Source organism: Orbicella faveolata, unplaced genomic scaffold (genome assembly GCF_042242905.1).
Source record: "Orbicella faveolata isolate gen_17 unplaced genomic scaffold, um_ofav_v1 contig_47, whole genome shotgun sequence".
Classification (NCBI taxonomy): Eukaryota; Metazoa; Cnidaria; class Anthozoa; order Scleractinia; family Merulinidae; genus Orbicella; species Orbicella faveolata.
Window position 1 is genome coordinate 23,447,501 of NW_028301577.1, and position 25,429 is coordinate 23,472,929.

A 25,429-nucleotide genomic window follows, 5' to 3' on the forward strand; every position below is an offset into this window, starting at 1 on the left:
TGAGTGGGATTGGCTTGTGGCACGACTTGCAGAATGCAATATATGTAGAATGATTCAAAGAAGTGAATTGAACTGAAAAGCGCGCTATTTCTACACTGACTAATTCTAGAGGTCTCCATACTTAATAGTCTTGAAACCCCAACGTAAAAGATGTTGAAAACAAATTTGATTTGACCAGCTGCCGTTACGAGAAATATTTCCAAGTGGATACACAGAACTTGTACTCTGCACAGCACGGGCCTTGCTTTTCAACATTTTGTTGTTATCGAGATCGGTAAATAGGTTGTGGTTATTCACCCTCTAGGCTGTCAGACGCGATTAATAATCCAAGATAATTAGAACTGTAGAAAGGGCGCGCTTTCCAGTTGAAATAATTTCTTGAGCATATATCACATTCCACATAATTAAGCCATTCCGCAAGTCATGCCAAATGCCCTTTCACAAACTCATTCCGCCTTATACCCTCACTAGTTGAAGCGGTACTTTTATTTAATTTTTATTTATTGGCAGAATTCTTTAGCTCTTCTCATACTAATTCGTAGATAAAATGTAGCGTGGCGTGCAAATTAACGGAAGAAAAAGGACGGCCTCCAAGCCGTTTCGCTCGACCGGATAAAAAGCCTGGCGCCCAACTTATAAGATATTCCGCGCCAATAATTTTGTTTTAGTTAGTCTAAGGACTTCACCTTCGAAGGACAACTCTAGGACGAAGACTTAGCAACATTAAGCGGTGAGTTTTACTGCATGTTTTTGATGCAAAACAGAAATTTATCAGACTAATGATCCAAGTAGTCGGCGTTGTGCTACGGTGCGACAGTATTAATGGCTTAGTTTGAAGCGCACAGATGGGCTTACAAGCCGTACATGTGCCAGATAAAAGACAGACCTTGTATTTAAGAGCAAGTGCAATTCTGTAAGGGAAATGAAAGCAATATTTGATAATTTAAGCGGCTTCAAGTTTTTATTGCGGGCTACGGGTCCAATTGTTAATTAGAGTGCAACGGCTGTCGGTCGTCTACAAAGTGCGACGTTTATCGTTTTTCTGAAGTTTTAGAGGCCAGTTTAGATGTAAATGGGCAATTTAATTCCTGAGAAGACTAAAGGAAGGAAATTAGCGGTTTCCTAACTTTAAAAACTTGAAATTTTTGAAAAAAGGGTGCGCGCGCGTAAACAACTGCAAATTTACCAAAGGACAATTCAATGGGTGCGATTTTGTTAAAGCGGTGAGTTCAATAATGCGTAGAAAAATGATTAGAAACCGTTATTTGGGTTAATTTCACTTAGAATTCTACTAAAACAATAAGATTATTCGCTCTCGATTTCTATGAGACCATAGATGATTCAGCCTTCGGCCTCATCACCTATCACCTCATGCATGGAAATCTCGAGTTCATAATCTCATTGTCACTTATAGCGCGGTGAGGAAAAAAAATGAGTTCGGAATGGCTTGTGGCACGACTTGCGGAATGCAATATATGTAGAATAGCCATAGGAAATTAACTGAACTGAAACGCGCGCCCTTTCTACACTGAATAATTCTATAGGTCTCTATAGTTAATAATCTTGGAACGCCAACGTACAAAAAGTTGAACACAAATTTGATTAAACCAGTCGCCATTACGAGAAATGTTTCAAAGTTATGCACAGAACTTGTACTCTGCACAGCACGGGGAGTAGCTTTCCAACATTTTGTTGTGATCGAGATCGTAAATTAACTTGTTATTATTGACTCTCTAGGCTGTCAGACGCGATCAACGATCCAAGACAATCAGAACTGTAGAAAGGGTGCGCTTTCCAGTTGAATTAATTTCTTGAGCGCTCTGCACATATCACATTCTACATAATCATGCCATTCTCCAACTGTCATGCCAAATGCCATTTCACAAACTCCTTTCGCCTTATATACTATTACTAGTTGAAGCGGCAATTTTATTTAATTTTTATTTATTGCCAAAAATTGCGAGCCCTTCCCATGCTAAACCATAAATAAAATTTAGCGTGGCGTGCAAATTGATGGAAGAAAAACGACGGCCCATAACGAGCTTTAAGGCGCGAAAAAATTTATGCAAATTAGTCTGACGGTAGATTGAATCTACCGTCAACCAATTAAGACCTGTAACATAAGAACGCAGTTCTCACATTCTCCTGACCAAGAATATAACTGATATAATTAGTTAATGGGATTTTCGGTAACACCTCATGCATTGATAAATTCCCACGAGCACACGCAGTGAACGTGATAAAACCACAGCGCGAGGATTCTCGTCTAGTTCGCGTGAAAACTTTTTTTGGAATAGCCGGCCATTCACGCTTTTCTTGCAATTGAGCCCCTTCCCCTGTTTCAAAGACTAACGTAACATTAAACAAATCACGATAAATTTAAGCAAATACACATCATCAAAGACAGCATAAATTTGTTTGTGTGCTAAGGGCATTTATTGCACAGTAAAACACCAACAATTCGTGTCGTCATATTGAAATATACCATCGTCCATCAGTCTTGACAGTTCTAATAGGCTAATAATACTGAAAGCGAGTTATGGAAAAAATGAAAATTCGTCAATTCATGCTAATCGGCTGGAATTGTTCGCAGTATAACAATGTGTAACAATTGATTGAAAGTCCCGTGTCTATAGAACAGCAGCAAATTCATTTAATGATGGGCGCTTTGCTGGATCGTCAGAGGTTAATTTCTTCGCCACTTTCAGAGAAAGCGCTGTTGCGGTAGGCAATAAATTTAAAATTTTCAGCGCAATCTTTCCGAAAGAAAAGACATCAGAAGCTACACTTTGCTGTCCTTTTCCACTAACAATTTCTGGCGCGATATGTGGGTAAGACCGCCGGTATTCTTCTTGTGCGGAAGGTGACAAATCCATCAATGGTTTTGGGTTGGCAATGCGTCGCGCTTTCCCAAAATCAATAATTACGGGATTCCATTGTTCTCCAGGTTTTTCCAGCACAACGTTGTTTGATTTGATGTCGTTATGAACAACACCGGCTTTGTGCATATGATTGAGAGCGTCCATTATTTTTTTCAGAATTCCTATCCAAGAAGGCTTGTCAAGTGTCCCCTTTTTGATAACCTTGTGTAATGTTGAACAAGAGTTGTTCTGGCCATGGAACTGAGTTATCAGTCGCAGCGGCAGTGATTTAGTGATAACTCCAAATAGTAAAGGCAGTCCACGGTGGTCACCGAGCTGGCCAATCATTTGAGCCTCTCTGAGAACTTCTTGCTTTATCTCATCCTGTGACCTTGACTGCCGAGGCTTAAATTCTTTTACTGCTACCGAAATCCCTCTGTAGTAGGCCAGGTAACACGTGCCAAAAGATCCACAGCCCAAAAAAATTTCTGATCTCACTACTTCCGAAGGATTTATCTCTTTCAATGGTGCAGATACCCGGGTTCGAGCCTCGTCCGATTTCTTGGTTTTGGAGGTTGATCCAAGAACATCTACCACGACCGGGCTTTTCTTTGCTTCACAATGCTTGGCCGGTTTTGGCTCAGCAAAACCTTGCTCTGGCTCGGGAAGCTGACAGCTCATGGACGGTCGCACTGCTTCGGCAACAACTGCAGGTTTAGCTTCTGACTCGCGAGCAAGCTCAACAGCATTCTTGAGACATTTGGCTTTCGCCTTCTTATTCCTCCATCGTTTCTTTGCTTCAATCCGAATGCCTTTCATCTTCTCTCTGTCTACGAGTTTCTTCCGCTTGTTTCTCGCCATTCTCCTTGCTTCCAACACCCACAGAAATGAAAGGAGATTGAGACGAACACGAAATGCAAAATGCGTTCAAAGAGCAGCATACGATCAAATCTTACTCAGGAGCAAATGCTACAATCATGTTTTCCGGCTCTTATTGATCCTTTGTTCCGGCGTGTGAGAACTATAATCCCTTTCAAAAAGATCGAGGATCTGCTGTGGGGTAGTGGGAGTCGACAGTTCTCAAACAAAAAGTTTAGTAAATATAGAAACTGAAGAAATGTGCTGCAAAATTTTCGAGAAAACAAAAACAGCGATCAGGAACCCGAAGAATATCATCCAACTAACGTTGCACTACTTTTCACGGCAAAGAGATAAAGAAGTTATTCAGTGCCCCCTCCCCCAATAAAATACTAACTGTCTGTTCCGAATCATTTGTGTGATTGTGCCAAACTGACAGATGTCATTCCATTTCCCCTACTTGGCAAAGCCCTCTTTTCGCAACACAACATTGTGTATAATCGCAGAGCTACATTCAAGATCTGAGTTTTTTCGGGGGCCTTCTTTGATTAGTTTCGCATTTTGGTTTGGAAGTGATGGCCTTAGTGGTATATAAGACACGCTGTGACCTTTGCCTTTGCTCCTTCAACATAACGGCTGCGCTTCTGCGACACAGACTTGTAAAACACAGCCAAGCGGAAACGGTTTCATTTTTGCCCTTTTACAAAGGCGAAGAAGTCGTACAGCTTCCGCGAACAACCAAGAAAGGACGCAGGTCGGCGACCTATAAAGAATGGATCGGGGGCCTTGTGGATAGCATGAATTCCTGTTTACATCCCAAAGCTCCTGGTAAGAGCAATAAAAACCCTATAGATAACCTTTGACCAGGCTCAATTTTCGCTTCAATGGTAAACCTTTTCCCATGGGACACGAAAATTAGCGAATTGCGACATAAGAGGACATAAGAGCGATGCTAAAATTGGGCCTGATCGCAGGTTATCCTATAGACGAGATAATAAAATCTCTTGCGAAGTAAATCTATGGAAGTGATATTAGATTGAATCTATTTGCAGGAATATGGTACTTCCGGTCGAGAAAAAAATACCATCATTGTTTCAATAGTAGGTACGAGCTCAGGTAATACGTTGAAACGCATTAAAAGTCACCAATTCAAATCGACTCACGAATGAACTCCTCTTTTGGTTTGACCATTTTATTTGAATGCATGGGAAGCTTTCAATACTTAATTTAACATACGAATGACATGGGAGACGCACACTTACTAGTCCAAAAGGAGAGCATGATTAAGACTTTTTTCGGGGGGAGGGGGGGGGGCAGCAGCGAGGTATCAATCCTGCAAGGTTTGGACTCTTATGACTCCTCCTTTACTGGCATTAGGTAAATGGTGTCGCGTGGAAAGATATGACGTGCCACAAGAATACTTCCAGGCTATGCTGGCGGATATGCCAAATGCATTCATCAACAGCATACGGGAGAAGAGACATCTACGCCCCCCTATATGGAGGGAAACCTCCAAAGTACTGTCGTACAGGGATTATCACATTAGCGATCTGGTTGACGCCCTACAGAAACGGAGCGGCGTAAAACTGCATATAAAAAAGGCTTACCTGGGAGACGAGGAGATATCTGCATTTACCGAAGAACAAGATGGAAGAACCGCACTTGAAGCAGCCAAAGCAAGGGCACACGAACGTACTGCGAACAAATTTCCAACGCTTCAAATTCAAATTGTTGTGGGACGTGGTGAAGGAAGGGCTACAAGAGAGTTTGAACTGTTGTGGTGGCCGGAAATGTTCTCGACTAACAGGCATGGAAAATTAACACTACGATTTTTTGTGTCGAAAGTAAATTTTTCCTAAAATACGCAATTTCCAGTTACAAATAAACAAGAGGCCATGTTTATTTCTCGGATATGAGATTGTGAAAAAAGTATAACGTCAAAACACTGTGTAACAAGACGCTACAGATGTTAACTTTATGTAATGACAAAACAATTTGGTGGAATATTGATGTTTCAGTAGCAGTTCCGAACGAAAATAAAGGAAAAGAAAAAAGCTGTAACTGAGCTGACTACCCGAGAAAGACAGAATAGTTTAAAGTTAGTTGAAAAGGAAATTATATTCTGCCCTCAGATAACAACAGCTCAAATGAACTGACCACCCAAAAAAGACAGAATAGTTTAAAGTTAGTTGAAAAGGAAATTATATTCTGCCCTCAGATAACAACAGCTCAAATGAACTGACCACCCAAAAAAGACAGAATAGTTTAAAGTTAGTTGAAAAGGAAATTATATTCTGCCCTCAGATAACAACAGCTCAAATGAACTGACCACCCAAAAAAGACAGAATAGTTTAAAGTTAGTTGAAAAGGAAATTATATTCTGCCCTCAGATAACAACAGCTCAAATGAACTGACCACCCAAAAAAGACAGAATAGTTTAAAGTTAGTTGAAAAGGAAATTATATTCTGCCCTCAGATAACAACAGCTCAAATGAACTGACCACCCAAAAAAGACAGAATAGTTTAAAGTTAGTTGAAAAGGAAATTATATTCTGCCCTCAGATAACAACAGCTCAAATGAACTGACCACCCAAAAAAGACAGAATAGTTTAAAGTTAGTTGAAAAGGAAATTATATTCTGCCCTCAGATAACAACAGCTCAAATGAACTGACCACCCAAAAAAGACAGAATAGTTTAAAGTTAGTTGAAAAGGAAATTATATTCTGCCCTCAGATAACAACAGCTCAAATGAACTGACCACCCAAAAAAGACAGAATAGTTTAAAGTTAGTTGAAGAGGGAATTATATTCTGCCCTCAGATAACAACAGCTCAAATGAACTGACCACCCAAAAAAGACAGAATAGTTTAAAGTTAGTTGAAAAGGAAATTAAATCAGCAGGAAACAAAAGATAAATTTTGGTGTGAGATAGCAACAGCTCAATTTGAACGAACTGCACCGGAGCATTGTCACTGCAAGCTAAACAAACTAAATTTACACGCGGGCCCAATCAAGAATCTGAAGCATAAGGTTTTTCCGATGCAAGTCCATGTCACTGTATCTCCACGCAAAGCTGTTGATACATGAAGGGCCCCTCTCCAAGAAGTCTCTTGCTGCCATGATAACACCAACTCCACAGCTCCCAGCACCAATCATCTTCGAATCATTCACTCTTTGATCTGGCATTCCAAATCGTTTGAAGTGGTTGCAGTTTACCCAAAACTTTGTTTGGAGGGTCGCATGAGATGGATACATAATTGTCAGCAGTTCCAACAAATCTTTGATTGTGGGAAGAGTTGTAAATGGGGGAACATATCTTAGTCCATCATCAAAGTACATTTCCATCCTTGACAAATTGACATAAATCAAACCCCAGTGGTTTGGCATATGGACTGGGACTAATATTTGCTGGAGGGTGTTGAAATTCTTCAATTCAGATGCTGTTCTCGCCATCCACTTTTTCTTGAAATTGATGTCAGGTGCTTTCATCCAGTCATAAAATTCTGAAGGAAAGTAAAGTGTATTGTCATTTCCGTTCATTCTTGCTTCTTCTAAGTACTTTCCTATGGAAATGTCTATTACAAAACTGTCAATATACCTTTCCAATGCAAGATCTACAAATGAAGTAACGTCAATACTTTTCTTTCCAAACCTAAGGATTATATTAGTGGCTGGTTGGTGCCAAAGGGCTTCCTGAATCCTCACTAAATCTGGTGATGAGCACCTCAACTGGTTGAGCCAATTTGCCTCAGAACACACCTTATGTCTAGTATTTGCTATGGTGCAAAACTGTTTCAAAACTGATCATCCACGTTCGGAGAACTGTCCAATACCCACTATGTTGATACCAGATGGATGGTTTCCCTTATTCGTTTCATCATCAAGAAGCTTTTCAGCTTCCTTGACAACATTTTCACAAGGGCGCATATTCAATGTGAACGGATCAGAAATTGTTGTAGCATCACGAACTGGATGAAGACCAGAGGACGGTTTACTTGATATAGGTGGTATTAGGTTGAATAGTGCAGCCACTTCCGCTCTTGTGGTGGCTTCATCCATAGAGACACGTAAGGCAGCCTGGTTTGATCCATCAAGTCGCCCTCCTTCAGTGATGGGAGAAAAACAAGAACTTCCACTGACAAGCGATTCTGCTGACATATCATCGATGGTGTCTTCACAAGTCACCTGCTCAGGTGTTTGGTGACTCTGAAACTCTGGAACAGTATTTTGAGGGACATCATTCTGCAAGGGAGCACATAAATCGGCCTCTATGTTGGAGACATCTTTGGCAAGACCCTGTGGTGAAGATGTTACATCCTCAATTTTGCAGTCATCAGAGTCCTCATGCATTTCTTGTTTGGGCTTTGGTGAACTTTGACTTTGGCAATTTTGCATCACACTTGCAGGTACATCATCTCGTTGGTCATTGCCCAAATTAGCGGGGAACAGGCTTGCAGGAACATCATTTAGCAAGTCAGTGTTGAGAGGGGGTCTTGGTTTACAAAGATTCTCTTTTACACCCTCTCTGATAGATGATTGCTCCGTATTATTCAGTACATGATTGGCGTATTGTACTTCCCAATAATCATGATCATACTCCAGTAGTCTTGACAAATCTTCATCGCTAACTTTGGTACCATGATCAGCAGTGTATGTGTATACCAGTAAGTCATTTCCAAACATTTGGTTAAATAAGTCACAAACAATCGTTATCCAGTTTCTTTTCTCCTTTGTCCATGATTTCATGTCAATGCTTTTCCAGCCACATCCACGGTAAAAAAACTTCTTCTTGCCTAAGGAGGGACACACAATATAAAATCACACTCAGTAAGTAAATTTGGTTAGCAAAACAATGAACTTCAGTCATGCAGCAAACGCGAATCAGCTGCATATAGCAATGGAGTATAGGACACCATCTCTGTATGAAACAAATTATAATTTTTCTTCCTTCTTTTTATGCAATTCTGGCTGAACCAGTTTCACACCTGTTGCAGCTCTCTGTGTAAACTTTTCAAATTCAAATACATTTTGATAAAATAAACATAAAAAGAACCCTCAACACTAACCTGAAATGATGTATTCCCTTGCTTGTTGGAATGAATACCGCAGTGACAAAAGCATGGTTGTATACCAGTGAGTAAGGATTTGGTTCACTGAAAATGAATGGAAATTTTCACTTGCTTGTAGCAATTCCATTTCAACTTGGATGTATTACAACAACAACGAGTAAAGTGGGACTATAAGGTACATCTACTCGGGTTAAACCGACAAGTCAGAACACAAATATTCAAATTAAAACTCTGCCCCTATGTGACCATTTCAAAAGGCAGAACGTCATGTCTAATTTACAAAAGCTGGAGATAAAGCAGTTTCCATCAACATTAAAATTTGTGTATAAGTGTTATTTTTCAACAATGGAATTTACTGATTGCAAATAGGTGTTTAGTTGGCTGTCCAGGCATTCTACGACACCATAATGTCAAACATGAATCACTCGTTTCTACAAGGGTAAGGTTAGTTGCAAAAAAAGACTTTTCAATAAGTTTTTCATGTAGCTGTAAACCATAGCTATAAAGCAATTTTCCATGGTTTCAATAACTAACTTTCATTTTTTGTTATTTCTATATGTTTAAAATTTATGCATACTTACAAGATTGGCCTTGTCCTGAACAATCATGATTTGTGGCCCTGGAATACAACTGCCAGTGTAGCTTGTGTGAAGACTCAAATCCTTGGCCAGAATATTTATATAGGGAACGAAAATGTCGCAACAGCATTGCACTGTGGTCCACGACAAGATGTCCGTAGTCCCCTGTGCCAAGGTGATGGCCAAATAATTTCTTTAACAGAAATCCCCACTCTTTGCACTGAAACAAAGACCATGAATAAATGCAAAGTCATCTTCCAATATGCTAAGACAATGGTTGAATGGGAACTTTCACAACAATTCCTGATTACTACAGTAGCGGCCCTAGGGATAGCAGCACTTGTGCACAAATACTGTAATTTGGTAAATGAAGGACTGTCACTACTACAAAGGCCAGCAACTAAGTTACAAAAAGAATACAATGTTTTGAAAGTGAAGAGAAGAAACCTAGAACCTCTGTGTTACCTGGCATAATGTTGGATCACATTTTTTGCAATGCCTTTTGTCAATGATACATCAACAGTAGCAGCAATGGTTCTTCATGCCATTAATAACTTAAAATTCTAGTTCCAGCATGGGTATTATTTCCTATACAAAGAAAAATACAATAAATTTGTAACCCCCTTACAAAAACCCCTGTCTTAAAAGCCACAGAGTATTTTGTTACCTTGACATCATGGATGTCTATCAACTGTTCCTCATGCTGATTAAATACTTTATCACGTATGGTAAGGGCAATGTCTCTCCAATCACAACAGACCTGAAATTAATATTTGGCAGGGTTATTATTCAGTTGAAGACCAGAGCCATGCAAATGGTTTTTTTACAGAGGGGCATGCAGGCATACCTGCAGATCTGAAATAAATCATTATTGCTACGATAAGAGATTTGTAGATGTCTACTTGTACATGTATGTTTAGGTACTTCTCCTACATACATACACACATAAACTTTATTTCACCTTTGATTTACGGACTAGCCATAAACACTAATATCTCCAAGAAGATAAATGTCCTATGCTAATAATTAACTCCCACTCCCTACTATACAGACATGTACATGTTTACAGCTGATCATAATTTAAAATTTAGTTGGCTGATATAACATTTAAAATCATGGAGATTCAGGAGTATTCTCAAATTGCCAGGTAGGCTATCCCATGCTTTTGTGGCTGAGTATCTATAGGAGTGTAGGTCATAGGCAGTAGAAAGCTGCTCAGGAAGACTGAGAATGTTGGTACCTCATAAAGAATAGGGTAAACACATTTTTAAGTAGACTGGACAATTTGAAATATTTAGACATTTAAAGAGTACAGTTAAAATGAGCTTTTGCTCATGATTGGCCTTAAAAAAAGCTGGCATTTCCACCTTAGAAAACTTGTATAAGTGAAGGCTAATTAACATCTGATTTTACTATTTCAATCACTAACAGAATGGATCAGGCTTGACAAATCAGACTAAAGGGAATGGTGATAATAATTTCAATCCCTTTTTGATGCTTAAATGGTAACTGAAATCTTAGCAGCATCACGTTCCTTTCCCAAACTGTGACTACTTCTGAGAACAAATTAAAGGAGGTCTTCAGGCTCACATATTGATTAGCTTTGCTTAAAATGGCACTCACTGGTCAAAAATTTTAAAACTGCCTGTAACATACAGGGTAGTACAGCTGTATTTGAAATCTGAACTTCAAATGCCGTTTGTCTCATAATAATAGTTTACCTTCACAAAAAACTGAATTTGAAGCTCAGCTGCATATGTTGAAAAAGTATCATCCCTGGTGTGTTCTGGTAGCATTTCTTTCTTCGATTTCTTCCTCTTTTTCTGCTTTGGCTCATTAACTGGCACCTGGCCTTGTGCTAACTCCATGTACCTTTCATCTGCTTCTCTTTGCTTTAGAGCCCAATACTCTTTATGGTTTTCCAAAAACAATTTAAACTCTAAAAGATAAAACCAGTGCAGATTTAACTTTAAGAAATTTGGCTGTCATAGCAAAATGTACACTTTACAAGGGCTTTTTGTTTGTACCATAGACAACTTTTCTGAAAATTCTTTTACAGTAATCTGAGTTTTACTCCTTTCGAAAAATTGTCTCTTCAGGGGTAGGTATCACATATGGATGTATCTTCTGACCAGAATCACAAAGTACACACCACAGTTTTACACATCTTGTGTACAACTTTCCATGTCAAACTGCACAACAATAAAGAATTACAACTAAAAGCTAAAGTTTGTTTGCAAGATTAGTACCTTTTGTGTCCTCTAAGTTGACTGTTTCTTGTCCTGAGCCAAGATCACGTACAAATGTACCTTTTTGGAGTATCTCATTTATGAACTAGAAAAGGTGAAAATAAGTACTATTAGCTACTTTTACTTTCTATACCAGAACCAATCAAGGATTATAGGACTGCATTCGACCCATCAAGTTGTTCTCCAACCAAGACAAAAAACAAAATATTTTTCACAGTACAAAAATTTATACACTGTAATATGGTACATTAGAACTTGATTCATTGTCAGTTTCCAAGTAAAAAGTCAAGACCTACCACAATACGCTCTTCGAAGAAGGTAACATAGCCTAAGATCACTTGTTCTGATGAACCACGGTTTTCCTGGAAGTATTTTTTCACTTTTTCAAGGGGTAGTGATCTTTCAACAATTTCCTCAAAATTTCTCAAAATTGCTCTTTCAGTAGATCCTGTGACAAAAACAAATAAAGGTTTATGAGCTGATTTACATTAAGAACAATATTATTTTGTTATTATGAGAATCCTTTGTCATAACAAAATTGTAATGGTGCACACTGGAAATAGGTTACTTAATTCATGTAGACAGCCAGTGAGGCAGTCAATACAGAGACTGTCAATGACTGTTGGTTCAGCTGACAAGAATGCCAAGAAAAAAAACCTTTAAGATTACTGTACCAATTATTATGCCCTATGGACATTCCTATTTATATTGTATCTTGTACTGAACTATACCTGAGAATGAGGCCACATGTATGTTTGCTCTTTCTATAGATGTTTGTTGTCCTTTCCTTTCTTTGACAGTGACACGGGGAAACCCTCTGCAGTTTTCAGGCCCATAATTAGATAAAGCTTCATTTAACTTGTCGAGGCTTCCAATACGATGGGCAAACAAGCCTAGGGACCCCAAAAGCTGTTCACAGTTCCTCATTTCACAATGCAGAGAACACAAATTGACATTACACAAATCTTCCTCAAGAAGAAAGTTGAGGTCATCTCGAAGACCAGAACCTCTGGAAGATAACAAAAGGGAGGTTGGACTGGTACTTTTTTTAAGCCTGTGATTGAGCAGTTCATTAGATCTTGTAGAGTGCAATGTATACCAGTGACACATTATGTTGAAGGCAACAGAAGAAAAGTATAAATGGTATAATAAACACAGCTACTGTAGTTAACTAGTTTGCTATAATTACAAGAGTCTTATAGGATGTTTATGAATTGAACCAAGCCGATAAAACAGATTAAACCAAAGCAACACATACCATGCTCTTGGCAGTAAAACAATATTTTAACACACACTGTGCATACCATGTTGCAAATGTGGCCCAGGTTAAGGATGTGTAGAATTAAATACACATATAGTACATGCAGGTACCTCAAAAGTTAACACACCCTCAGAGTCTGGTTATATCAAACTTAAGTAGCTTGTCATGGAAATACTAATTTTAAAGGATCTTCAGGATACAGAATTTGGCTGTAACAAGAATGCCTTCTGGAATGTAAGCTTCAGGAATGTACATAAAATAAGCTTTCCAAGTTGGACACATTATTTTGGCTCATGAAACAGTGATGGTTTTCACCTTGAGATATCAGATATTACTTTTTGTTATGGCCTGTAATGCAAGAAAATATTGGGGAGTATAACGTACAAAAAAGAACCTTGAGTTCATAGATATGTAGCTAGGCCGAACTATATAGTCATGTAACATTGTTCCATCTATACATTATGGTAATGATAATTATTATAAGTGCTGGAATTTGGTCAATTCAGGGCCTATCCTTTATGTGGGTGAGTTGAACTTGTAATAATTGTGCTTTTAGTTACCTTCCAATGTTAGCTTTTGATCTTAAGCAATCTAAACATGCCTCATCGGGATCAGCTCCATGTGATGTACAAGCCTTTCATAAATAAACAGCAAAAGATTTCAAGTTCTAAATATCACACAATATTACAACTGGACATAGCTAGATTTATTCACTTACATCTGAATTGTAAGCCAGCAATTACTCTATATGACATCAATATGAATGGCAGAAGTCAATAATTGTTATATTCAATACAATAACTAGGATATGCATACTGTATTTAGAGATATTGTTTACCCTAATAGCATCGCAATAGGCACAGCATTCAACATTGTAGCCTTTTCCACCAAGAGTGAAGTCCTCATCATTTTTCTTATTCAGAAGAAGCAACAGGGCTTTGTAGTCCAGAGTTACTGTAAAAAATTTGTACTTGAGGTGTTAGGGACACTTGTACTGATAGCAAAGTATAATACAGTGAGCCCCAGCTCACTTAACACCTCTCACACATAAATGCACAAACATCATACAGAAAAATCAATGTGTTCACCACTCTGATCAAAGGAGAGCTTGGAACAGAAGGTCCAAGTTCATTTTGTTTGCATTCAAGATACACATCTAACGGAGTAATCAAAGAATTTTGTAATACCTGTGAACTTGATTTTGTACTTTCTGCCATCCACTACAATGCCATGTTTTTTAATGCAGTTCTTCTGGGAATTTAGATTTCTCAGGAGCTGCTTTAAATTGTCTCTAATTTGGAAGTAGAAAAATACATAATAAGTGTACTCAACAACTAGGTTGTCTGCAATGCAATTGCTCACAATACACAGTCAATAACATTCACTTGAAATTTAAAAAAATAAGATTGTCAGCATGCAGAAGGCCGATGGGACACCATATTTACTCAAAAAGTGTGCTCCTCCCAGATACGCTACATCAAACAGCCCACAAAATTTAACAAGTGCTACAGGGATTTTTCAAGTTTTCAAATGCCCCACATGACTACAGCACAGACCTAGAAGGGTTTACGTGCAAATTTACGTGGTGCTGACATTGACCCAGGCCTTTGAATTCCAAAGGAGAATAACACTGACATTAATTGCAAAGTTGAAAAGGTAATTTAACTTATTTTCTTTATTTCAGTTAAGCACTTAATTATTATGATGTGTATGCACTGACCTTTTCTCTTTACAGTTTGCTATAGCAAGTGGGTAGATGGACAGTGCACTCTCTGAACTCTTGTTTGCAAAGCCAATGGGAGCTACACCCACAGCTACCTGATCTCTGCCTTTTGAAAAAAAATATAGGATAAATAATATTTTGCTCCCACATATATAGCTTCTTCAGAATCATAACATATATCAATTCAGTGCCTTAGAGAAAACCTGGCACTGATATATAATATACTTCTGTAAAGATTTTTCTGTATACATAATCCAAACAATGACCATTTGAGCAATCAATAGTAAAGACAGCTATATCCAGCTTAAAAGCACTGCAGATTACAGATGTCAGGTCTGAATGTCTAAGACAGAAGTCAACAGGCCATTACTGTATTTATTTGAATAACTGCCCACTCTGAAAGCCCAAAAATTATGAATTAGCCCCCACACCCACTGACTCCCAACATTGAAGGGGCAGCACTGGTGAATTCACTCATTGCCATTATGGATTATGCCATTATTATGCCATTATGCCATTGTTATGTGGATGAGATAAAAAAAGTGGATGAGATAAAAAAAAAGTGGATAAGATAGAGAAAGATATAAAAATCGAGTGAGAAATGTGAACCTGACTGACAGTTGCTCAGATTTTTGACCCAGTCAATGGACTTTTATATTGCTTATGCTTTGTTCGTGGTAGCTATTGCACTTTTTTCCATTATTTTGAAGCAAAATGAACTTGTTGCCCTTTATTTTGTTATTATCCAAAAATTAATGTCCTTACTAACTAAAAATGTTGAAAAAATAATAAGCGCCCACCTGAAATAAGTGCCCAGCCTTAAGGTCCCAAGACCAAGGCAGTAATTCTAATAAATATAATAGCTACATGGCTATTAAAGGCAAGCCGCAAAAATAATATTTTTCTTAAACTTTGGAGTTCAAGGCCAAACGATTGTTTTGACAGCATTTAATTAACCTGTCAATTGTTGTCAAAATGGACAAAGACCAAAACAACTTGTACACACCTCCAAGAGGACGGCCATCAAGCTTGATATTAAATTCCATATCCTCAGTGTCATTTGAGAAGAGGCGCTGTTCTCGGATGGCCCACACCAGCACTGCACTTAGGTCTACATCACATGCATCAAAATCAGCATTCATCCTGTCAATCTTCAATGTTTTCCTCACAACAGAGAAGATAAGCTTCTTGATGGCTCTGATCTCATTTTTCGTGAGCAGCACAGGTGTATCATCAGATTTCTTAACAAGATGGATATAATTATTAAAAAACAAAAATTTAAACTATAGCATAAGTTATCCTACTGTACTAATGAAATTCGACGGACACACTAAGTCTTGCTTGAAACTGGCAGGCAAATTCTCCTGTACAAATTAATGTCAATGAGTGAAATGGAAATCTTCAAACATGCTCTTTTCATCTTAAAATACAAAACTTACAAACTTACAAAACTCAAACAACTGCAGTGAAACTCTATTATTCAATAACCTTGAGCAGCAAACTGTACTATGTGTTTGAGTGTGTACTTGTTTAAAAACAAACCAACTGGGCCGCATGACATAATGATTTTGTAAGAGGGAACAGGGCGGGGATGACTAATTACAAAATCTCATGTTTCAAAAGGGGTTGGGAGGCTTATTAGAGAAGGGGAGCTTGTTACAAAAACCAACTTTCAAACAGGGGACTTATTAAAACCAGGGGTTGTTGACAGAGATCGGGGCTTAATAGAGCTTTTACATGTACTACTTCCTTATATATACATGTACGAGGGCTGTTCTGCAATAATATGTAATTAAATTTTTTTTTAAAAAAAATTAATAAAAACGATGTACAGGTGATCATTCACAATCATCAAATATTCCTCAGTAATTTATATCGTCACCTTAAGTTCATTGATTTAATTAAGAAAAGAAATAAAATTAAGTAAGAATGTATACTAACTCCACTCTTTCCAAGCTGCGTCAAATTTAGCAATGTCTGCCACGCCGAGTCAGGAAGCCTTGACTGAAGCTTAAAAAACAAAAGCGCCCAATCTGGAACTCTCATGGATTTCATAATTCGCCCATAGGTCGACGATGATCAGAGATCAGATAAGCCTTTCTTGGGACCCTTGGCATCCAAGACCATATCCACGACCTCGGAAATAGTATCTCTCACTTGCTCTTTCTCGTTTTCATTTCCGAAGATAAACGCGTTCCCCAACACAGAAGATACTGACTCACGATACTTCTCACTGACGTCGTTGAGGGAAGCCATCACCTGACTGCATTGCTTTGCTATTTGCCTCTTTTTCGTCGTCGATCCTAGTGGACTGCTTTTAATTTCTTCAATTGAACTGCTGCTTGTCGATGGGGATGTCGGCGATGATCGACCCGAACAAGTCAGCGAGGAACAAAACGATTTCGTAGACTCTGGAGAAGATATTGATAGCGAGATGGAATCACCCAGAGTTTTTTCTTGTACTTGAGACTGGAGATTTCTTATCTCGGCTTGGAGTGCGTCCATCTCAGCCTTGAGCGACTCGATTTGGATGTTGCTCTCGAGTTGATCGAGGTAAACCATTTTCCCGCCAGAATCAACTTTGCTCGGCGGCGTCAATGGCTCCAAATCAAGGGTGATAGAATTTATAATTCTTGCGACCGACTGGAAGGAGGGCGAACTGATCAGACCATCAGCTGGAATTTCCCTCTGTCTTAACAGACCAGCACATAGGCCAAAAGACGAAGCCACGCATAAATTTCTTGGCTGTCTGTTCCATCTCGATAAATTGGCGGGCTCGAGTTCGCGCGAAGCGATTACTTTGACTTCATCGGGAAAAATCTTAAATACGCCATTCTTTAAAAAGTCAACTGGTCTCGTTCCCCCACATAGTTCTTTCGTCAAAACATACCAATTCTTGTGCGGGTCAAGGAACGCGCTTGTGACCCGTGCAAGACGCGTAGAGCTGAACTCCGATGGCACTGGAGGAGATTGTTCTTCCTCCATGCCGGTGCCGTGGATGATGTCGAAATAAAATACATGATTGCTTTGAAACTTAAATTTCCCGCCTGAGTAAAATATTACCACTGCAGTCAACATTTAACTTTCAGACCCCGAGTGGTACCTTCGTGTTAATGGCGACGTACAACAATGGTAATACGTCACCTTACGCATCTATCGCGCGTTACGTGGTTGAGCGTGACACATTCTTACGAGGCAAAGCGTCGCGTGGAATTAGTATCGCTTTGCAATCCTTTATTTGCCATTTTGATTCATAATTTGCCTTTTAAAAAACGCTGGGATGTTTCCTCTTGAAAATGTATCGCATGTATACAATCATGCTAACTGATGAGCAATATCCTTCGTATAGTACAGACCATGACAGATATGACCGGACATTGCTCAGATCGCAAAGAGCTGAACTTCGGTCGCTTGATTTATAAAAGGTTTTCGGTTTTTGAAAAAGCACCAATCGTCAGTCTCCGCTTTGCACGCGTATTCGCGAGGCTTTTTCTTCCATCCTCGCACAGCTGGTCATCTAGTGAGATCTACTTTATCGACCTAATCCAAGAGACTAATTAGTCGGCAAACACCTCTTCACCGTATGTTAAAAGACATCTTATGTCATGTAATTACAAAGTTTGAATGGTTACAGATCATCTCCCGAATCCTGTGGTGATTTTTTTCTTCCGATAAAGCTCGTTATGCAAGGCGTTTCGCTCGACCGGATAAAAAGGCCTGGCGCCCTTCTTTAGTACTTATAAGATATTCCGCGCCAATAATTTTGTTTTAGTTAGTCTAAAGACTTCGGCTTTGAAGGACAGCTCTAGGACGAAGACTTAGCGACATTAAACGGTGAGTTTTACTGCATGTTTTGGATGCAAAACAGAAATTTATAATTTGTGCTTCGGTGCGACAGTATTTATGTCTTAGCTTGAAGCTCAGAGCTGAGCTTCCAAGCCGTACATGTGCAAGATAAAAGACAGGCCTCATATATTAGAGCAAGTCGCCTGCTTAGAGCTCGCGCAACTTCTTTTGGGAGGTTACGGTACATGTAGCTTGCGTTGATATGTTTTTTCTCTGACTTGTTTATGATGTTTTCGAGAGAGAAAAAATACACTCCCATAGAACTTAACATTGCTCTTAGAAGATACATGCCCTAAAGCCTTTATATTGACTAAAGAGAGCCAAATATAATCTTGTTTATAAATGGTTTTACCCTTCCAAACAAACTACTCTCCTTCGCTTCAGAGTAAAAATGCTCGGGAAACTTCTGTTTATAACTGGTTTCATTTTCTTGAGAGCAGGAACTTTCAAGAAGTGTTTATACAGTTTAACTGGCATACGCTGGTGCTTTTCGTCAAAACTGTTGGCCGCGGTTAAGCTTCCTTTTCGCTGAGTTCTCACTTTTTTAAGTGTAACAGTCGTCTGAGCACAAACACAAGCTGTGTCGTTCTGCTGGTCAAGTATTACAGACGCCAACCCACTAAGCGTAAATGTATTTGTTTCAGCTTCGCCAAAGTTTCTGATATCGCATATTTCCTATTTTCAGTTCTAACTCTGAAAATGACTATTTCCAACTTCAAACAAAACTCAACCAGTAAGTTTCGGGCTTAGCTTTGCTCTCTTTCAGCTTTGTTTTAATGATATTAAAAACAGCCCTTATTGTGTTTATTCTTTAGAAACGAAGTTCAACCATGTTTTCAAAGATCATCACCGTTTTATTTGCTGTTAATTTTATCTCTGCTGCGAACGGATTCATGAATTCCAAGTTACGGGTGCTCGAACCAATCATAGTGTCATAAGACAAACGCCGCTGAGTTTGCCGGCGAGAAGGCAATGGAAGCGCGCCTAAATCTTCATTCAGATGCCGACGACCTTAAATTGTTCTGCCTAACAATGGGGGTAAGTTCACAAACGAAATCGATGCCAGACAAACTAAACCAAGATATATTTAAACTAGACTATACTTCACTCATCCATCCATCAATCCATCCATCCATCCATCCACCCATCCATCCATCTATGGAGCCACCCATGTATCTATCCGTCCATTCATTCATTCCCTCATCCACCCACCCATTCACTCACTAACCTACCCACCCACCTGGCCAACTACGTATCCATTAACTCACTCACTCACTCACTCACTCACTCACTCTCTTACCAGGAGCCCAGTGACTTATTTATTTATTCATTTATTTATTCATTAATTTATTTTTTGTTTATTTATTTATTTATTTAATGACGTAAAGGAATATGATACATGCTTGGCAGACGTTCTCGAGAAAACTCCATCTCCAGCCCCAAAAGCTTTCCTGTTCTTTGGTGTTGCGGCTTATCAGATCTCTTGTCTTCTGAAGAAACCAAATCTTTGTCCAGGGATAAAGTACGATGACCTTAAGAAAATTGTGTTGGACTCAGGTAGGTATGGTTTTTTTGAAGTACAAGAATAGAATGAAAGAACTATTCAGTAGATTTTATTTGAATGGCTGCGTTCGAAGAATCCATCGACAGACTCAAACCACTAATATTACCTTGTACAGCTTAATAAACAGCCACACTGGAATGCACTGCTCAGTAGCTTTCATTTGAATGGTCACACTTAAAGATTTCTTCCACAGACTTAAAAGTTAGACCCACCATGAACGGCACAATAAACAACACCACATAAAAGTACTGCTCAGTAGCTTTCATTTGAATGGTCACACACTAGGGTTTTCTCCACAGACTTAAAAGTTAAAACCACTTTGTATAGCATAATAAACAGCAACACAGAAAAGTACCCCCTCGGCAACTTTCTTTTGCTTGGTCCCACTTTAGAATTCCACTGACAGACTCAAAAGTTGGAATCACCTAATATAGCATTGTTACCGCCAGAGAACTATCAGACTTTTATTTTGATTTGTTTGCTCTTTGGACATTTCATGTAGTTGGACATGATGTTTGTAGTTTTTCCTTACCTGGATTTGACCACATGGTTTTTGGGAAAAAAGTAACTAGGACAAGATTGGCTAGTGGACAAACCTAGGACATTAAATGGATATCAAAATGTTTCCCGGTGTAATTGCATTAATTAGATTTGGGAGCCGCGGGAACAAGCATAATAACAACACATATTCATATATACCACACAGGTAAATAGTGCTTTCCGCGCATTCTGATTGGCTTGCTCGGAGGTTAATAGCAAGTACCATTCCCCTCTAAGCAAACGGAGAAAAACAAAATGGCTTCCCGTTTCGCTTCGGTTACGGAAGAGCAAATTTTATCCACCGACGAGGCGGCTGTTGCAAACAATACAAAAAACTGGCAACAAAGTTTTGTTCAATCTTTCCGACTCAGATTTTAAAGCAAGAAAAGGTGCAATGCCTTGTTTACGTGGAGTGTCGAGCACTATACAAGCATAAAAAATGAAACATTTTGAAGCATGGTTTCAACAGCAAGACGAATTTGAAACACCAGTTGAAGAAATGTTACCCGGACAATTAACCCTGTCCTCCCTAACTTGTGAGTTATAGATTTTACTCTGTTTAACGCCGGACGATTATACTTGTCAAAGGAAGGCCCTTTAAGGGTTAAAGGGTTAAATAAGTGCTTTCAGAAGTTTTGCATATCTGTAAGAAAGCGAGACGGAAACTTTTACAACAAGAAATCGTTTACCGGGAAGGAGCATCGCGCGGCGTGATTTTCATTATTTTCTGATGATCATTTGTCGCACTTCTTGGAAATAAAGCAAATTTTTAATCGGCCGATCATTCAACTTGTGTGGCATATAATACAACAATTGTTCACCTCAGTGTCGGTGAAAGTGGTGGATATTTGCCTCGCCTCTTCACGGCTCGGTAATTAAACATCCACCACTAATCACCCACACTGAGGTGAATAATTGTTAAGTTTCTGTTCGATATACCACTGTTTCTGTTCGATATACCGCTGTTTCCGTCCTTTTGCGACGAAATTGAGTTCATGTTTACTTCATTTCGTAGGTATAATGGAGGAAAAAGGGTTCTCAAACGTTGGTGAGTAATAAAGTTAATATCTCCTTAAAAATATGATTATCTGAACAAAAATGCAACTTTTCAGACTAAAGGAAGAGATTGAAAAATATCGAAATAGATATGAGAATAGTTAAATTTTGAACAACTTCTGTTGAAAAAGTGACACGATCTCCTCATTCCAACCGCCACTTTTCAAGCATCAAGACGAGTGTGTCAAACAGCTTTATTGGCCATAATTGGGAGGGGGAGGGGGGTACGTTTTAAAATCAAACGTTCCCATAGAAGACAAGCCTGGATTTCCTTGACAGTGTACTGTAAATCCTCTATTAAGCCCCTCCCCCCGGAGGACTTAGTTATTTTAAGCAGTTTAATGGGGGACTTTATAGAGGGGGGGAGGGTTATTTGAAATGGGCCCTTATTTAATTTACTGGAACGCGTTACCAGTAGCAAAAAAAAAGGAGGAAGAAACAGACTTGAGTTATGCTCCCCTACTTCCTGTTTTGGACCAGGGCAATGACTGTCTAATATGGAGAACTGAGTGATATTATACGTGTTGTACAAGTTATTTTTCAACGAAATCCGAACTTTCAAGGCGTGAATAAATCACACCAGATCAGTCCTCATGAAGTGTTATGGTCGTGATTAATTACTAATACAGCCTATCATTAACTTGGTTGTGAAGAATAAGGGGAAGGAGGGGGCTTAAAAGAGAGAGAGAAAGGGGGGGGGGTTATAACTTTCTTCCTCTGAAAAGGGGGGTTGTTAGAGAGGGGCTTATTTGAGACGGGGGAGCTTAAGGACAGTGCCTCCTTTGTTAGTGCGCATACATTCTGCGCACCGCGCAACTATCTTGTCTCGCACGCTTACTTGCGCGAAATCCTCAGAAGATTGATTGTAAACCCTAGTATCTTGAAATCCAGTCTGAATCTAGGGACGGTATTCTTGTGGCAGGAGAATACGCCACGAAGGATCTTGAAAGTAAGAAGTAGTAACACATTTATCCACTCTGCAGAGAATGATCGCTATTACAAATGCGCTGGAGATGCCGTGAAGAAGTGCTTCATTGAAAGCTTTCAAGTGTTCGAGCATGATGAGCTCGAGGAAGGAGATCCTGAGGCAGCCGATCTTTCAGATGAAGCTTATATTCGCTGCGTAGAAGAAGAGAAAAAGACCTGTAATCACCCCATTATGTGCCACTTATTTGAACAGACAGAAGCGTTCAAGAAAGACCTCAAGCAGTTGGAAATGCTTGAATCAGAAGAGCAACAGGGGTAGAAATTTCGAGTCTTTAGATTGCCACTTTCATGATCATGTAACCGCAATCAACGTAGAAGAAAAAAGAGCAAGTTTACAACACGTTCGATTTTTGTCGCATTGTTAACTAACAGGACTTAGAAATAACTGAATTTACGCACTCTTAAGACGAAATTTGAACATCCTTGCGATAACAAGGCCCTGGGAATTACTCTTTTGAAGACGGTGTTCTCGAGCTCCAGCTCCTCTTCCGGGAGCCGAGTGAGAGCAAAAAGTTTATTAAATACCCCACCATAAAGTCTCCAATTAGCTTCATTTCGTAGCCATTAATTCATGCTTTTCGGCGAGCGATGCTAGTTGATAATACCTTTCAAGCTATTCATATTGTGATAATGTCTAAATGTGGTAATGGCTCTCTCAATATTTGTCGTGCGTACCCAGTAGATATCCTGCGATATACGTCATTTCGTGTGTCGTGGAGAAAAATGGCGGTTTTTTCAGCTTTTCTGCAAATTGAGAAACTCAGTAAATTCTCCAATGACTTCTCAGGAACTGAAAACAAGTGAATTCCCTTAAAGAGATGTTGAAGTTTCGAAATGATCACCCCGTTAATAGCAAATCGCACTTACTTGACATGAACCTAAAAGATTAAACTTAATTGTAACGGTTCACACAATTTCTTTTTCCGTCTAAACGGAAATGTAACCAGCTCATGTCTATCCCAAGTGGCATAGCTTATAATAGCGACAGCAAGCTTGTATAGCGTCTAGAGACAGAATCGTTTGTACTTGAATGTGATTATGAGAAAATAAAGTGATCTGCATGCAGATCACTTTGAAGGTGAAGGTGGCTCCCACCGGTTCTTAGCACTTTCCACCTCTCGTGCTTTAGTGGATCATGGATCATGGATCACTTCCAACCTTTGTACATTGTTACCCGTACAATATGGTACAGAACAAGTGCCCAATCATTGGTGAACAAGTTATGAAAATGTTTCCACTCAATAGGTTACCAAAGCAACAATACCATCTGTTACAAACACTCTTAATTTTACCTTTTAGCGAAAATAACTCAAAAACGAGCAGGGTGACCCCCATTTTGTTTTGTTTAAAAATAATAAACGCGTCAAGATCCGACTTTTTGCAAAGTTTAAAAAATTTGTACGAGCCGATGCACAGCCGCTTTAACTTTTCGTAAATTTAAAGTTGCTCTGAATCCGCTCCTGCAATTTTTTAACTTTGCAGATAATTGCATTTTATTATGCTAATTCATTCCCAACAATGAAAAAAATGGGGGTGATAGACCTCGTTTTTGAGCTATTGTGGCTCAAAGCTAAAATTAGAGGTGTTTTATACAGGTTGTAATGTTGCTATAATGACCTATTATGTCAAACAAAGTTTCATGACTTGCTCAGCAATGATTAGACACTTGTTTTGTACTATTATAAGGGTAACAATGTGCAAAGGTTGGTGGTAATAATCCATCAAAATAAAAGTACTGAAAAATGCTGCAAATCCTTAACTCCTCGGACTTTTTAAATTGGTTTCCGGTGCTATTTTTCACAGGGCAAATTAACGAAATGACTTCCATGTGAAACTCTAGACTCTTACAGAAATATCGTATAGGAAAGGGTAGCCCAACTCTTATTTCGTCAGATAGCACAAAACAATATTTGACAGGTGTATTAAATACACGTGTATTAAAAACGCATGGAATCACTGTCGTCAACAAGACATTCAAAACACTTCAGCAAGAGTTCCTATAGTCAAGGCCATCGTGAGATTTACAACCTGACGTTGTTTTATGAAATCCCTTAATTGTGCTGATTGTTCATGAAAAGATGCCAGTGAAACGGGCACGAGTAAAAAAGAACACACGAGAAACGTCAAAACAGCGACCAAAAGCTCCAGAGAAGAGTTTAAATTATGCTATGATCCATTCCGCATGGCTTCGGACCCTCGAAATTTTCAATTTTTTTAAGTATTTTGGAAGATCAAGAAAAACCACCATTCAGTCGTCTTTTTGGCCAGCTGAGTGGTTGCTATATGACAAGTTTTAAGAGTATTTCTCTGTAGTACTGACAGCTTAAAAACATGAAGAGTTAATTTCTTCGTTCTGTTCTCATACACCTTAAACTGGCTTACTAGAAATATTTTCTAGACGACAGCCAAAATAAACAGAAATGCAAACGAACGCCTGGTCGGAAAAAAAAAAACAACAACAACAACAACGAGCGCACATCTGGCTGAGCAGACGATCGAATAGCCGAATCAACATGACAGGATTTAACCATCAAACGATCCACCGTTCGGCCCACCAGACAGAACGATGGGATGGTCAGAAATCACAGAAGTCCCAGGCTAACATCTGATCTTCGATGTAATCGAAGGAGCAGTCACGCGTGTCACGCCACAACAACATCCACAAGTTTGCTGGAAGTGAAGTAGAAGGTTGACAAGATGGACCAGTAGCCGAATGCAAGTTTAAACAGCCAACGGGTTTTTGCGTAGAATTTGACAATGTCGTTTATGTTTGTGACGCTCAGCCAAATTTAGTGAAAATCGTGACACCCCTCCGTGAAACCCACGAGAAAGACCAA

General features: G+C 39.1%; 1 protein-coding gene and 2 pseudogenes across 3 annotated transcripts; 1 reads left to right on the forward strand and 2 right to left on the reverse strand.

Moving 5' to 3' along the window:
- The first annotated feature begins 494 nt into the window (after positions 1-494).
- LOC149097689 (uncharacterized) lies at positions 495-23,659 on the forward strand (annotated as a pseudogene). Its single transcript, XR_016204186.1, has 5 exons — positions 495-730; positions 19,261-19,483; positions 19,834-20,002; positions 21,565-21,597; positions 22,589-23,659. The product of XR_016204186.1 is annotated as an uncharacterized LOC149097689 (transcript).
- Positions 2,312-4,605, reverse strand: LOC149097690 (uncharacterized). Its single transcript, XM_089279648.1, has one exon. The coding sequence runs from the start codon at positions 3,720-3,722 to the stop codon at positions 2,631-2,633; it is 1,092 nt and encodes a 363-aa protein (XP_089135774.1). The 5' UTR covers positions 3,723-4,605; the 3' UTR covers positions 2,312-2,630.
- On the reverse strand, positions 5,595-18,282 carry LOC110057809 (uncharacterized; annotated as a pseudogene). Its single transcript, XR_016204184.1, has 14 exons — positions 16,541-18,282; positions 15,606-15,840; positions 14,597-14,705; positions 14,064-14,167; positions 13,715-13,830; positions 13,437-13,510; positions 12,347-12,624; positions 11,912-12,063; positions 11,616-11,700; positions 11,088-11,305; positions 10,034-10,126; positions 9,370-9,586; positions 8,786-8,872; positions 5,595-8,512 (listed from the first exon to the last, which is right to left on the reverse strand). The product of XR_016204184.1 is annotated as an uncharacterized LOC110057809 (transcript).
- Positions 23,660-25,429: the final 1,770 nt, after the last annotated feature.